The sequence below is a fragment of the Malurus melanocephalus genome, unplaced genomic scaffold (assembly GCF_030028575.1).
Source record: "Malurus melanocephalus ecotype Western Australia unplaced genomic scaffold, MMel_1.1 scaffold_44, whole genome shotgun sequence".
In the NCBI taxonomy this organism is placed as follows: domain Eukaryota; kingdom Metazoa; phylum Chordata; class Aves; order Passeriformes; family Maluridae; genus Malurus; species Malurus melanocephalus.
Window position 1 is genome coordinate 3,237,812 of NW_026623276.1, and position 14,856 is coordinate 3,252,667.

General features: G+C 38.8%; 1 protein-coding gene across 2 annotated transcripts in view; it reads right to left on the reverse strand.

Moving 5' to 3' along the window:
* Positions 1-1,290: 1,290 nt before the first annotated feature.
* TMEM241 (transmembrane protein 241) overlaps positions 1,291-14,856 on the reverse strand; it is a 55,040-nt gene continuing 41,474 nt past the window's right edge. For both annotated transcript variants that reach the window (XM_057364941.1, XM_057364940.1), the window contains exons 14-15: positions 5,353-5,417; positions 1,291-1,978 (exon numbers count right to left, since the gene is read on the reverse strand). In XM_057364941.1, coding sequence (XP_057220924.1) covers positions 1,918-1,978; positions 5,353-5,417 — 126 coding nt within the window. In that variant the 3' untranslated portion in view covers positions 1,291-1,917. The remainder of the gene's footprint in view (positions 1,979-5,352; positions 5,418-14,856) is intronic.

The window sequence follows — 14,856 nt, forward strand, 5'->3', positions numbered from 1 at the left end:
TTGAAAGTTGTGTAAGAAGAGAGGTACACGATGAGCTTTTCCCACAGCAAAGGTTCCAGCTATGATTGCAAAACCTCGGCAATCACGCAGGGACTCTTCCATGAGGTCTCCTAGGGTCACTATTCACTTCAAAGTCAGCAGTGGCACGGCAAGGATCCCACTGTATTGCCACAACTGGCTGGCAAGAGAGAGTTGTCTGGGGAAAGCCAGAATGCTGCAGCCATCCCTCTCAGCACTGTCTGAATTTACAGAYTGGAATGCCATGAGGATCCATGGCTGGCTGTGTCATGGCTCAACTTCCCATGTGGCTCATGCTGGTTTCAGGACTAATGCTGAAGTTCAAGCATTTATTTTTTCATGCTTGTCCCTCTCTCCCCCTCTCTTCCCAAACCTGAGTTCTACCATCTGGCAAAAAAATGGCTCACARCTCAAGCCAGAGTGGGACCCAACACACACGGACAACATGGCCATATAAAGAGACCTTTTGCAAGTAATTGGAATAAGCTTTGGTACAATATAGATCAGAGTACTTCTCTTTTAAACTACAGCATTTATTTTTTTTTCTGAAAACCAACTGATCTTTATCTAAAATTCCCCAGTCATAAATATTGACTGCAAATATTTGTAAAATTTACCTTCTTTGTTAATCGATGGTGTTTTATTTGAAATTCAAATGTAGCCATATTTTCAAGCCCATGTAGTGAAATCTGTTAGATTGAAACAAATATGCCTCTGGTAACTGCAGCCTTGTAGAAACCATGTGTATTTTGTCTAGACTAATCACCAGTTTCTGTCTACACAGAGTTATGCACTTCCTAATACAACAGTCTATTCAAGAAGGATCATCTCTGTGAGGGCAACCCTCTTTCCACTGGCTATGAAGGAAACTTGGACAATTTAAATKAAGATTAAGGGACTACACTGTACATATCATGGGAGCCAAGTCCCTCTCCTCACTGAAGAGTTGTATTGAGCTCCTTTTACCATGTAGACATTTCCCACAATCTTATAAACTCATCMTTTAATATTGTTTTCACAGAGATTGCAAGACTAATTTCTAGAAGCCATTAAGCAACCAGAAGTGAAATTATTTTAAGAACTCTCGAGACTAATTTTCTTACACTTTTTATGACATTCTTTCAAGGTTCATGTTCTTTGTTTCCTCTTGCAATAATTCAAGAGACAAACCACTGCTGGGAACAATATGTGTCCCTCCACCCCCCTCCAGCTGACAAAAATGTGCAGAGTTTGGAGAATGTGAAAGAAAAAAAAWTCACAAAGAGTAATCACTACTGATATTGAGATTTATTGCTGATTTTCCCTTTCTGCAAAGCTGTCAAACTGCCACAGTTCCAGAAGGGGATTATCTCCACAAGCCCCTTGGCCTCAGTCCCTGTGCCAGYTCAGATGACATGACTGGAGACCTGTGTGTGGCAGCTTGCTGCTTACAGAACCGTTGGAGACAAAATCCATCCTTCCAGATCCCGAATTTATGGCAGGACATTGTTTGGTATGACCTGCTGTCTGCTTCAAACAAAAAAAAAAACCAAAACCACCAGAGGCATCCAGTGGGGAATGCTGCTTTTCCTGAGTTTAGTTCTCTGTGCAAGAAGCTGCTGAGTGGCTCTCACACAGAGCCATCAGCATGAGACAGTGCAGTTATTCCTTTACCACGTCAACCTGGTATAATTTGTCTTGTGCTTTGAGGCAAAGGCTCTTTACCATCTTTGCCAACTATGCTGCTYCCTTACCAGCACTATTAATAGCAGAGGGTTTTCTTAATTAAAAAAAAAAAAAAATAGGTCCCTTTCCTCATGTTTGGTTGCACTTCTTCATTCCTGCTGCTGCGTTTTTTTCACAATAGTGTCTCTAGGCTGCAAGTCAGCTCTTTTCCAGCTGGTGAGATCTGGTTCCTCTTTATGTGCCTGTCCTTTCAGTGTAAACAACCAATGCTTCTCCAACTCCACCGATCACAAGGCTGTAAACAAAATACATCACAAATTTAGCATCATGCAAGTCCCTCTACTTGATACAAAAAATTATTTTATCTAAATACATTTCAACCTAGGGACAATAACTCTACTGATTTTTTCATTTGTCTAAGAAAATGCCGAAACCCAAAATGTCTTATTTAGATGATCTCATCAGAAACTACCTTTCCTGTGTTTTAGGGCTGATGTTATTCAGTGAAAATGCACAAACAAGAATCTAAATAGACAAGGTTGCTCCTAGTTACAAGAATAGCTGCACACCCCTACACTAGCAAGAATAGGAAAGGAAGACAAGAGAGTTTGAACCTCATTAGCTTAATGATTCCCTCTTGCAATTCCTGTCCTGAAAACTTGCAACTTGACAACATCAGSAGGAGATGTAAAGCCTAGGTTTTGGGGACAAAGGAAATCTAGGAAAACCCTTTTGTCCTGGGGAGATCCCATTGGCATAGTGAGGCCAGTAGAAATTCATGTTTGCCTCCCCTGGTGAAGAGCCTGGTGCAAGGAGCTGCCCCAGCCAAAAAGGACACATGCCCAAGCACTTCCTTCCTGTGCTCACAGCACAGCAGTGGCACTAAAGCTGCTCCCCAAGACTCAGCCTAGGAGCAGGGCTCCAAGTCAGGRTGAATGGTTTTACCAAGACCTTCACTGAAATACGCTATCGACCCACTCAATCCATGCAATAGTTAATAATCCCCAAGTGTCCTCTGTTATCTATCACAGCTGACAGGAATATGGTAARATGCCGACTCTTCTCCCCTTTTATAACAGTGCAAAGCTAAGTGTACTGACCTTTCATCTTAGCCTCATGGCTTAATTAGCTTATGAAACAGAAAAGCTCCTTACTGAACTTTATAAACAAAACAAACTTCTGTTAAGTTCATTTCTAAGAGTACTCTTTTTTTTTTTCTCTCTTGGAAAAAAAAAGCATGTAAAGCTGAAGGCTCTTTGGTCTAATAGCATTACATTCACTTAAATCTTAGCTTTGGTGAGCTGTTTTAAAAACCACATAATTGCCCTTGTTCCCGAGAGGRAAAAAATATTGTATAACAAGAGCACACCATCTTACAATTACACAGTAAACAGCCCCGGAAAGTAGGTGCTACAAACRGTCTGTGACAATCCACTGGGGAGACAGAATACCTTTGCAGTGGAATTTCCAACAAGGAGCAAAGGGCTGCAAGGGCTGGAAGCTTTTCAAAGAGGTCTAAGCCACTAAATCTGGTTACTTGCAATTGGTAATAACTTCTGAGTGCTTTTTTTCTGGAGAGAGTTAACCCCCATGTCTTACTTCAGCACCAGTTATAAACAYACCTTATAATGAATTCCTTTGGAAGCTAAGGTTGGATAATATATCCTTTATGCTAAAGGAAAAAAAAAACCCAAAACACTACATATGGAAGACCTAAAATCAACAGAGCATTAGAATTATTTTCCTGTTTCTATAGGTGTGTTGTTTTGTAGATTTTTAACGGAGACTTTAAAAAATAAACCTATCTCAGACATATCATTTCAAAAATTAGACTGGCAGTTATCTACAAAAGATAGTAAACTGCCCACCCTTGTTCTGTAAAAAGATGTCTGCACCTAAACTGTTCTTTAATATTGTATGTCCTACATCAGAGAGAAATACCTTTCCAAAGGATTTGAAACCTTGGGCATCCATGTGCCCATGCAGTCCAAATTATTAGGGAAATGGAAACCACTGTTATACCTTCAAGATGAAGCAGAGCRAAAACTATGGCTGAATGCCAACCCTTGATTTTACCTCCGATTTACCATCTGGCAAATCCTCCAGCTTCTGTTTATAGTGGGGTGACAGCTAACTGCATTTGCCCATCATTCAAAAATTAACATATGATATTGTCCATGACTACACTGGAGCAACAGTAAAATCCTCAGTGATTAATGTTCTCATGAGTGCTTTGCAGCTGTTATCATCTAAACAACTATTTCCAGAGCTTTGCTGATAAGCCAAGGCACTGCCAGTGAACAAGCACYAACAGAATTAAAATTAAAAAATAAATAAAAAAAATATTTTCTTTTTGAATTACGACAATCAAACAGCGCAGCAGTGGCCCAAAAGCTAAAGCAAATTTTGTTTTAAACATACAGCTGTGTTTATAATTTACAGAAGTTTTGTCCACACAGGGCAGTGGTATGTGTCCATGTGGGTCTGTGTGCTGATAGTAACAAAGACACACATTAATTTTGGTGCACGTGTCAGTGAATACAGACATATAATCAAAACCTACCCTAGCACACACATGACAGACCTTCACAAACACATGTAAAACATGGTGAAGAGCAGCCAGTTAATGGCCTAGAGATGGAGTGTTGTAGATGCACTGATACTAGTTAAGTCTGACATGCACAGGCCACATGTATTCCTAGAGCTAAAAAAAATACACAAATTACTTTAGCATTTGAGATCACATGTGCCTAAAATACATATGCAGGGGTGCATATTCACATCACATAGGTAAATGGGGCAATCTGAACTGAGACTCTCCTTTCTTAAGGCTCTTATCACACCTGAAGAAAGGATATGCTAATTCCATTCAGTGCAGAGCTGAATCTTTAGGATGGCAATCAAACGGAATGAATCATGAATCAAGAGAAAAAAGGAAGCTTAAAGCTTTTCAAAAGTAAKAAGGTTTTTATTTCCATTAATAAATCTGTCCTCAGAGACAGAGGCCTAAAGCCATATTGAGATATTATTTGCATGGCAGAAACATTTAGGAGCATCAGCCATGGTCTCTGATTCCCTTTCACTGGGTGCTATACACAGTTTAAAAACATTGCCTTTGGCCAAAGGAGTTTGCACCCCAATCCYTTCTATTACTACCTAAAAAATTCAGGATAGGTGATTCATAATGTGTGGCCACACATTACAAAATCCAAACACAGCTTTGGAAAAAGCTTCTTATCATTTGTTTTAATTTTATTCATTCACAGTGTCCAATGTATTAGGGAAACCTGAATGCTTTTAAATGCTTTTTGGTTTAAAAGATGATGYCAGCCAACCTTGACTCCTTTGTTTTACTTCCAGTTCCACCAATAAATTGTAGCATGACTTTGAATGGGTCATTTATTTGCCTATTGCATCCATTTGCCTCACTGTAAAATGTGCTGAGTGAATTGTGGTGAGGTTAATGTCCAAAATGTCCACCATCTCCCACAGAGGCAGAAAGAACACTCYTCTATTACTGTACTGCATCCATCATTGCACACCTGGTTCTCCTTACACGCAAAATAATACTGGCAGCAATAAAACTTGACATTTAAAARTATTTCCACATGAAACACTGTGTGAAAATCCATCTTTACTGTAAAGCAAAAAGCTCATGTAGGCACTTACCAAGAAATTGTTAATACATTGGCAGTCATGACAAAGAAGAAAGGCGATAAGCTAGCAGTGATAACCTGTGAAATTGAAAAGAAGGAAAAAACATTTTGTGAACTTGTGATATCACAAATAAAAACTGAAATATTTTTGSTGAAATTTAATTCCTGTGTGTRTAGTCATATTTTTTTCTATGAGTTRGAGAAGATTGTACAACAGTCATGCATCACAATTCAATTTTGAGTCCCACAGAACCCAGGACACTGCAGAGGCAGGGCAGGGAACCAGAGCAGTGCATCCCTTGTCACATATCCTAGCTGGCCTGGCCTAGAAACCTGCTGGCTTTTACTCTCCAGCAGCAGACTGGGGAGAGMAGTCAGAATCCAGGCTTGGAAAGCCTTCTATTTCCGAAGAGAACGAGAGCATGAAATATGATTACAGATCTAGAAAAAGCAAAGAAGAATTAACAGGGCATAGGATAAAGAAAAACCACACAACTTCAGTGGATTTATCTTACAAATCTCTCATTATCCTGAGGTGTCCTGGGCAGAGAAGCTAGAGACAAATAACTTTATACTGCGTGAGTACTGACCCAGAAACAGCTATCCTGACATACAATGGTTTGTAACAGATCCCTGCCTCAGCAGCTGTGGAGCTACCACATCTGCAGCCTGCGTGCAGTTTTGGATGTTTTGTTGCCAGATGGATAATGTAAAATGGAAAGAGTTCAAAGAACAGTGACAGAGTCATTAGATGGGGGGATTGATTTTCAGTCAACAGTTAGGATAAGCAATGCCTGTGGGAAAGGAAGACTTGGTAATGGTTTACAAATACTTGGGAAAYACAAGCACTGAGGAATGAAATAAACTATTTAGGTTAATACAAAATTGCCCAGGGAAAAAGATGAAATTAAGRAACAARACATTTAAACAATTATCAGCTAAGATTTCCTAATCATTGTTTGCCTAGTTGATTCCCAAGGGGAGACAGCAGAAACTTCATTCTGTAATCTATTACTTGTTAAAGCATTACTACGTGTGCAGTAGGGAAGCAAATGCCATTTCAGAGTAGATTCTGTGCACCAGAGCTTGGACGAGCAGTGTGTTGGTCAGTATCTGCTACTTTTGTAATGGCCACATTTTGAAAGGCAGGCTCTGAATCTGCCTGGAATGTAATCAGTGCCAGATCACAAGCAGCAGTGACAGGTGAAGAAGAGATGGTTGTGTGTCCTCTCTCCAGTCCCACCGTATGAGTTAGGTGGAGAGGGGAGAACAATCCAAATGCAGCAGTGACATCATGCAATGGCACAGGAGCAAAGGTGTTCAACGGGGACTACACAATGAGTACCTCCTCTGGCCTCTTTGGGGATATTTTCTGCCTTAGGGAGATTCAGGCATGCAGGTGGCTTTTTTTTCTTCCAAGACATGACCACAGCTCACACCCTGACTGTTCTCCATGTGCCTACAGCCCAGGCCCCTGTCAGAGGAAATGAGCAGGAGGTGGATTTGATCCAGGCAGGATAACCCATGACAAGAGACCCACTTCATTTCTGCACAGCAACCAAATTGCTGGTGCCAGTACAACCCCAGACACACCTCCTGATACAAACTTGAGCGTTTTCACACTGCCAACCACAGCACTGTGCAACATGGGCAATGCTCGATAGCTCTAAGCCAACAGAAAAAGTGAGCTCCCATTCCTAGGGAAAATCAAAGATATGTATCAGCTCTACTCCTACAGCCTTGTATCTACACATGTAAGCAAACATACAATTAAACATATCTACCCAAAAGAGACTGAGAGAGGACAAGGACAAGTCACAAACGGAGAGTAATGCTTCAGGATCATATTGCAGCATGTTCAGTGGCCTGTCTCATAGTCATTTGCAGCCAGAGAGACACCTACTCCAAACACTGGAAATTAACCATTTGGGAGCTAAAGTGCTGTCATGCACTTTACCTAAAAAAGGTAAATTCAGCTGAAATTCAGCTGTGAGGCTGAATATCCATTAATTCAAAAGCAGTACGCTAAAATATGTTTGCCTCTTGTTTCAGTGGGCTGGATTCTCCCCTCACACACAGTGCAGCAGATGCACTGGCCTACAGGAACCATTTCTCATTTACACTSGTGTGAATGCTTGTGGAATTAACTGTGTGAGTTTATTTTAGGTTAATAATAACTAATTACATAAAAATACACAATACCAATTACTGACCATGTAAACAGAAACTAACGAAGGATGGCAGCTGTGGTATGTACACAGCATTCTTTTTTTCAGCTCCTCTCCTCAAAGAAGCTGAAGTGCTGTGTTTGAGAAGTGGCACAAGTTAAATTTGTGTCACCCACTCCCTTGTAAAGTCCTGTTTATTAGAAACTTCATAAGAGGTCAGGATCAGAGAAACAGGCATTTAAGAACCCTCCAAAAACAGGCCCTGTCAGAAACAATAGACCATTCTACTGCAATCATCCCAAACCTCTGCAAAAATGCAGGCTGTAGCCTTTTGGACTACTATAGCTGAACACTGCTGTATTTTCGAGAAATTATGTAAGAGTCTCTCCGTGCCAAAGACAAACAAAATGTGGGTTGGAAGAGTGCATGAAGTAAGTCTGTGTAAGGAAAGAAAAAACAAATCACAAACAAACCAAAAGGAAAACACATTGCTAAWATGTCTACCTTTGATTGTTTATCTAAAAGAAGAGTATATTTAAAAAYGAAAAACAAGTTTTCAGAGAAGGTAACTGTGTAATTTGTTCCAGGGCAATAATCTAAATTCTAGGGACATAGTAGAGAAGGTAATTTTCCTTGAAGTACATTTCGGTATTATCTGAAGTGGTTTAAGTGCACATTTACTTTGAAAAAAAAATACCTACACTGATGTTCTGAATGGCCTTTAAAAAAAAAAGACAACAAAAACCAAAATCACAACAAGCTAAGTRCAGTAATCTCTCTTTCTTCACTTTAAAGGTCACGGTTGTCCTYCTAGGCATTCAGATGCTTTAGTAAAAGGAATGAGCTTTCAAGACAAAAGAAAGCAAGTTAAAGGGCAAACTAAAGTTAATGATTTCCAAATATTTTTGATGCTGAATCTTTAAAACTAAAAGGTGGGAAGGAAAATTTTAATTAGCTATACTATGCCAATTTTGAACAAAGCTCCCGAAGATTTTGACATACAGTCGCTAATTCTATCAAATTATACAGGCTGGGTGGTTGAAGGCAAACTATTTTGGAAACAGGAATAGCTCCTTGGACTCTGTCTACTTGTAAAGGAACTGTGACCAGGCAGTATTACGAAAGCTATTTTAAAAATATTCATACCCTGGAATTTTCTTACAAAATTTTGACACAGCTTTCCATGATTAGGAAAAAAATTCTAGTGTAGCATAACTTAAGAAAACATTTCCATGTGAGCTGAAATTTTTCCTGAGAAATCAATTCAAACCCTTCCTTACATGAAAAAATAAAACAAAACAATCTCTCCCTCAAGATTGTTACTTAAAATAAATCACTCCAAGTTTAATGTGTCATTCCATTGTACTGTGGAAACAAAATCCATTTAAAGGAACATTTTATGAACACCTACTTGCTTGATCCCTACAGCTATATCCRTAGTTCCAATCACTGTTATTCACAAGTAATTTTTAAAATCCTCAAAAATCTTGGTCTTTCAAACTGTGCTTCTTACCTCAATCAAAACCAGTTCTAGTTCTTTATAATGTTTAACAGCATTGAAGGAAATGAGTGTATCCCTGTTATGGATACATATTTGGGATGAGGTGTGATGAGACTGGGCTGATCTCATGCCCACCAAAGATTTGGTCTGAATAGTCAGATAAAAATCATGGAAGTACTCTGGTATTCTTCACATAAATACTCCAGTGCAAGGGCTGAACAGGAACCAGGAGAAAAAACAAGGGTAACCCAGCCAGTAAGAGGTTTCAAACTCCTTGGTTAGAGGASATTCCCAAATTCAGGCTCCCACATAAAAGGGCCGAAACTTCAGGCATCCCCATTATTCTGKCTCAGAGACAGGCTCAGGTGCCATAAAAGATTCCATACACCGCTTACATTGCCATTTACATTTAACAAGCTCCTCTCAAGGACAACACAGCACCCAACTTCAGGATCCAAAGAGATCCATTCAATTCCAGAGGTCCAGAGTTTGCCCCTTATCAGGCTGAATTACTAGCAACTAGAGAAACAATAGCATTGTTGAAGTGCTGGGTAACACAAAAAGATCCACAAAGCAAAAATATCCCAATGTGTGGAAGAATTCATTGCACAGTAGGAACAAAATCAGCACATAAAACCACCTTTGCACAGGAAAAAAAGTAGGCATAGGGAAGAATGTGCTTTCATGCCTCTGCTTTTTGTAAATCTCCTTTAGTGATTCCTGAGTGGAGGGAGGCAAGATTATACTAGTTTAAAGAGTTCCCAAGGAACTTTGATAGACAGACCATGGCACAAATCGCAACATGAATTATTTCCCCCTTTCTCCCTATCACATTTGGGTAAGGCAAGAAAAAATTTCCAAAGAGAAAGTAAAATTTGTCTCATAGATATTGCTTTAAGAAAATGGGGTGGGAAATGGAATTTATTTTTGAATGAGAGATTAATTTAGTTTACAGATAACAAAATAAAAAATAAAGACTGGAGAATTTCTTGCTGGAGACCTTAAGAACAGGCAAGATAACTACAAAGCCAGCTTCCCTATTAGATGTTTTTCTTGAACATRTAACATCAGAAAACTCTGGTAAGTCTGACATGTGGCTTGAAGATAGGAGATGGCATCCTAAGGGTTCCTGGTCCTTGACAAGGCAGGAAATTGGATCCTGGGAGACAGAGGAATGTGGAACTCTGCATTCTTTGCTGCCTTGCCTTTTCCACCGACTAGATGTGGTTATACCATAGCCTGTAGAGTGYCCAGTCTTGATTGGTTCAAATGAGATAACACTGGCCAGGTAAATGGGTCATTCTTGACCAAGCTGTCATGGATCCCTTTCATTCCTAACTTCACAATCACTTCAGAGAAAGACTTTCAAGCTGTGGAAGCTGGCTGTAGATTTTGAATATCTAGCATTTCTGAGTTGTGCAAAAACATGTTGTTTATATAGCTAAAAACACAGATGAGGACATTTTCAAAATTTAGGTTCTGATTTAATCTTCCTATCTGGAATGGGAAGATATGGTGGGGATTTAGTCCTGACATGACCATGATTTGTTAATATTATGTCTCTACTTGTACATTCCATATAAAACTATGTTTCCTCTGAAACTTTTAAACTGCTAAAAAGTTAAATGTCATAGTTCTCACTGTGAAGTGAACACTGAATACTTTACAAAAGTTTTTCTTAGTTTGTGTACACAGAGCCAATCCTTGTAACTTCACTTCACCAAACTGCCAAAACCTCTGTCCTTAGAAAAACCGCGTATTTTTTCCAAAGAGAATGTTTTGAAACAGCTCATCAAGTTCACTCACTGTTCAAAATAAATCATTCTATTTACCATTAGGTCATCTTCTCAAAACATCAGGAAAAAGATTCTGATGTACGTAACCTTTGTTTTCATTCTACTGTCAGAAKTAAAGCAATTTCAAGCTTTTTATAGACATTATATTTGTTTTGTTCCTCTCCTGCATGGTTTAACCAGATGCTAAGATAATCATCAAAATTCRCCAGGGAAATGGATCATTGTTAGTGCCATCGAAAACAGCTACACCAAAAAAATCCAGCACTACCAAGAAGATAAGAATTATTGCACGGAAACCTCAGTAACGTCTTTTTCTTGAGGAAGAGCCACTGAAATAATTTCCCAGATTTCAGAGTTACATCTCTTGTATTTATGCTTTGTTCAAAGTAAGAATATGTAACATGTGCACTCAAAATGTTATGCCAGGTATGGAAATATAGCAAAACCAAACCAAAATCTTCAGAATAGGAAAAAGGAACAATTTTAATGCCATCTTCTGTATTTATTAATTCACATGAATGTYCTAAGTTTTTAATACCATTTTTCTTCGTTTACATATGTTTACCATCTCAGGTGGTCTATAAACCATTTCTGTGTACCTCTCATCTGCTTTCCTTCATCCAAATTTAAAGCAATGAAACACTGTCAGATGGGTAAATTCTCTGCACCTTAGCAAGAATACTTTCATCCACAGACAGCTAATAGCTACACAAACAGGTGAACAGATGAAGGCATTTACTAGGACAGCCAAATACATGGAAGAAAGCTGAGGGACTGGGATCTCCCTGTCCAAACCCTGATTGGAGTGTCCAGCATGTAATGACAAGCCTTTTTGACATAAMCCAGACTTAAGAGGAGATCTTTATAGAACTGGTGCTGACTATGAGGTTTCAAACTGCAGAAAGTCAGCAGTGAGTAAGGAGAAGCACCAGTGACCACCAGTAATTTCACTGATTGTGGAAGGCTGGTACTGYCACTGGAAATCTGCCATTAGTTGGCAGCAAAAATCCATGTTAAAGATGACAAACATGGTATGTATCCTCCCTCTCGAGAAAGAGAGGATGGGACTGGAACTAATGTCAAGTCTGATTGGATTGCTGGCTATTAGGGCACAGAAAAAAACAAATACAAATGAACTGTGTAGAAAAAAAATACTGGTTTTTCCCCATGGTCATCAAAGAAAATAAAGTACTATTAACAGCTGCAGAWAATGTGCATAGGAGATGCCTTCCATCATGAGCAGAATTAAGTATTTGAATGAATGAATCCTGCATGCTGAATCAAACAAAATCRAAGTACCATTAGCTGTTTAATTTGAGGTCAGCTTTGGGGATGATCTACCACAGAAATAAAAACTTCCCTGGAAGCTTTCAATTAGATTGCCTATTGCAATGATAAAACTTTCTGCACAATCATTTCAAGCAGCTCAAAGGCTCTTCAGAAAACATTTTTCAAATTTACAAAGGTCAGTCTCTGGTTAAAAAAGATACAGCAAATTCAGGCAAAATTCCTCTGACCAACTTTTTTTTAAAGTCCCTTCCCCCATCATACTCATTTAGCTGTATTAATCAATACAATGAAACAAACTGTGAGTTTTCAACTTCATTGTAAGTTGTTACCAATCAAAAAGGAAGACAAATTATGCTGCTTAACCTAAGGGCTTCAGGTGATAATGCAGTCTCTGAAGGAGCACTACTAAATAAATCCACTGACAAGGAAGGATTTCAAGCAGCCACACAGTTTTTTCCAAGGAGAGGTAATGAAGCTTGAACCACTAAAATAATGGCTCTTCCCAAAGGAAACAGCAACGCTGTGATCCTGTCTGAAAAGCTGAGCAGCCCAAACAAGAGAAAGAAACAAATCAATGTGAAATACATTGGAGGAAAGGGGAAAGCAAAACAGGCTTCASTCTCAATTCTGCCCATTAGTTTCACACTAACTTGAGCACATCTGCTGTGTTACCCTCAGCCTGACCAAACTGCAGACGTGCCCTGAGGGATTTCATCCCCTGACAGAYTTAACTGGAGACTGTCAGTCTATGAAATCAGCAGACAACACCATCAGTTTGTGCATTACAGCATACTTAGGTGCACATTGCTCATAGGAGGACTCAGCTCAGCTCTCCTGAAGGAAGAAAACCCTTTAACCCCTCTAACACACAAGCTGTTCCTTAAACGATAACCTGGTGATGCTGGCACCATGGCAACAGTGGCACCATGGCAACAATGACAGAGTCAGTAACTTCATGATTCACACAGCTTTGATCCTGCTTTGATCCTGCCACACCGAAGTTTTTTCAGCTGCTGTAAATTTCTTTGAGAATCTTTATTTCATATTTGCCTAAATGTCTGCACTCATCTCCATCTTCTCTATAGCATCTTGTTTCTCAAAGGATGTTTTGGTCACTCTCTTCTGCCCTTTCTTTATATTTGATATTTCTTCTTCTTCTTCTTCTTCTTTTATCTTTTTTTCAGCATTATAAAAGCAATGATGGTGAAGTCCAGGGGTTGAGAACACAATTAATTCTATGTATTGTGACTCAGAAGCAGCCAGTGTTGAAACATGCCTTGGTAGCCAAATGCCTAATGATAATGATAAAAGTTCTAGTATAAATTAATCTATCTGGTTTTCATTGCAATTACCTTCTGACAAAGCTTAAAATCACCTACATGTTACATTTTAAATACAGAACATACTAAAAACAGAGGGAGAGGGTAGATCAAATGACAAACACAATCAGAACTTGCCCTCTAAAATGTTTTCACAACAAAAGCAGTATAAATGCTTGCCTCTAGAAAAATCATCTGATATTTTAGGTTGGTTTTTCTTGTTTACATTACAAGTACCTAAACCAATAAGCTCTTTACTGCAGAGGAGTATTTCTATATATTAGCTTTCGACTGTGATAAGAAAGTAGTTTTCTTAATCAGCCCTAATATGCATTCAGAGGGAAGATAATCCTCTGCATTTCCATGGCTAGGTACCCAAATGCAGTTCCAGGATTTAAAGAATTAGGTATCCATCCTCTATCACATTTATGAAGATTTTTTTCAGTGTTGTTTTCTGTAAGGTCTTTTTGTTTTCCAGGATTTGGTGACCAATACAACCATGATGCCGATCCTGCAAGTGCAGGGCTGGACCAACAGGTGGTTGCATCCTTAAATCTTCCTTAAAAACATTGAGCATCCTGTTTACTAGATTTAATACAYCATTAATGTAGAATCCTTTCAGATTAATATGCTACAGTAAGTAATTTTTAACCCTGAGCATCATGTGAATACCAAAAGAACTGCTGAACTGTTGTCTAACTTTATAATTTTTTTAATTCCATATAAGACAAAAGTGGCCAGGCTATTGTGCTTGCACTGTAGGCATCTCATTAGCAGTTTGGCTGCAGGAGAAAATGAACCCTTAGGGGACACTGAAGCTGTGGTTACCAGGGCATTCTGGAACCCAGCTGTGTGTCCAGCCCCATCCTACAGTTCAGAAGAGCTCAGAAAAATCCATTTGTCTGTGCCTTAGAATCACTTCTAGAGAATTTTCTGCCTTAACATCTTTGACATATAAGGCACTCATCTTACAGCTCTCAGCCATACCAGGACTTTAAATATAGCTCATGGATAACCACTTCAATTCTTGGCCTTAATTTCCTTGTCTCTCCACTGCCTCACTCTTTTTAAAGCTTTACAAGAGCCATCACAAAGATATGACAAATATTTCATGTTGCAGAAACATCTTACAATGTTAAAGAACAATAAGGAAAGAAGGGTTATGGAGTGTAATTAATAGAACCTGCATAAGAAAATTCTCCTCTTATGAGAAACAGGATACCATGGTTATATTTACAATGATCAAAGAGAAGCAAGGCAAGACTTTTCCTTATCAGAAAGATGTACATCTGTCAATGTATAAACATATATCTATATATGCATTCATATAGAAACATATGCTATATATATATATATATATACACACACCATAGAAATATGCAAACTTATATCACTGGTGAAATAGGACTGAACTGCTACAAGCATATTATGACTTACTTTGCT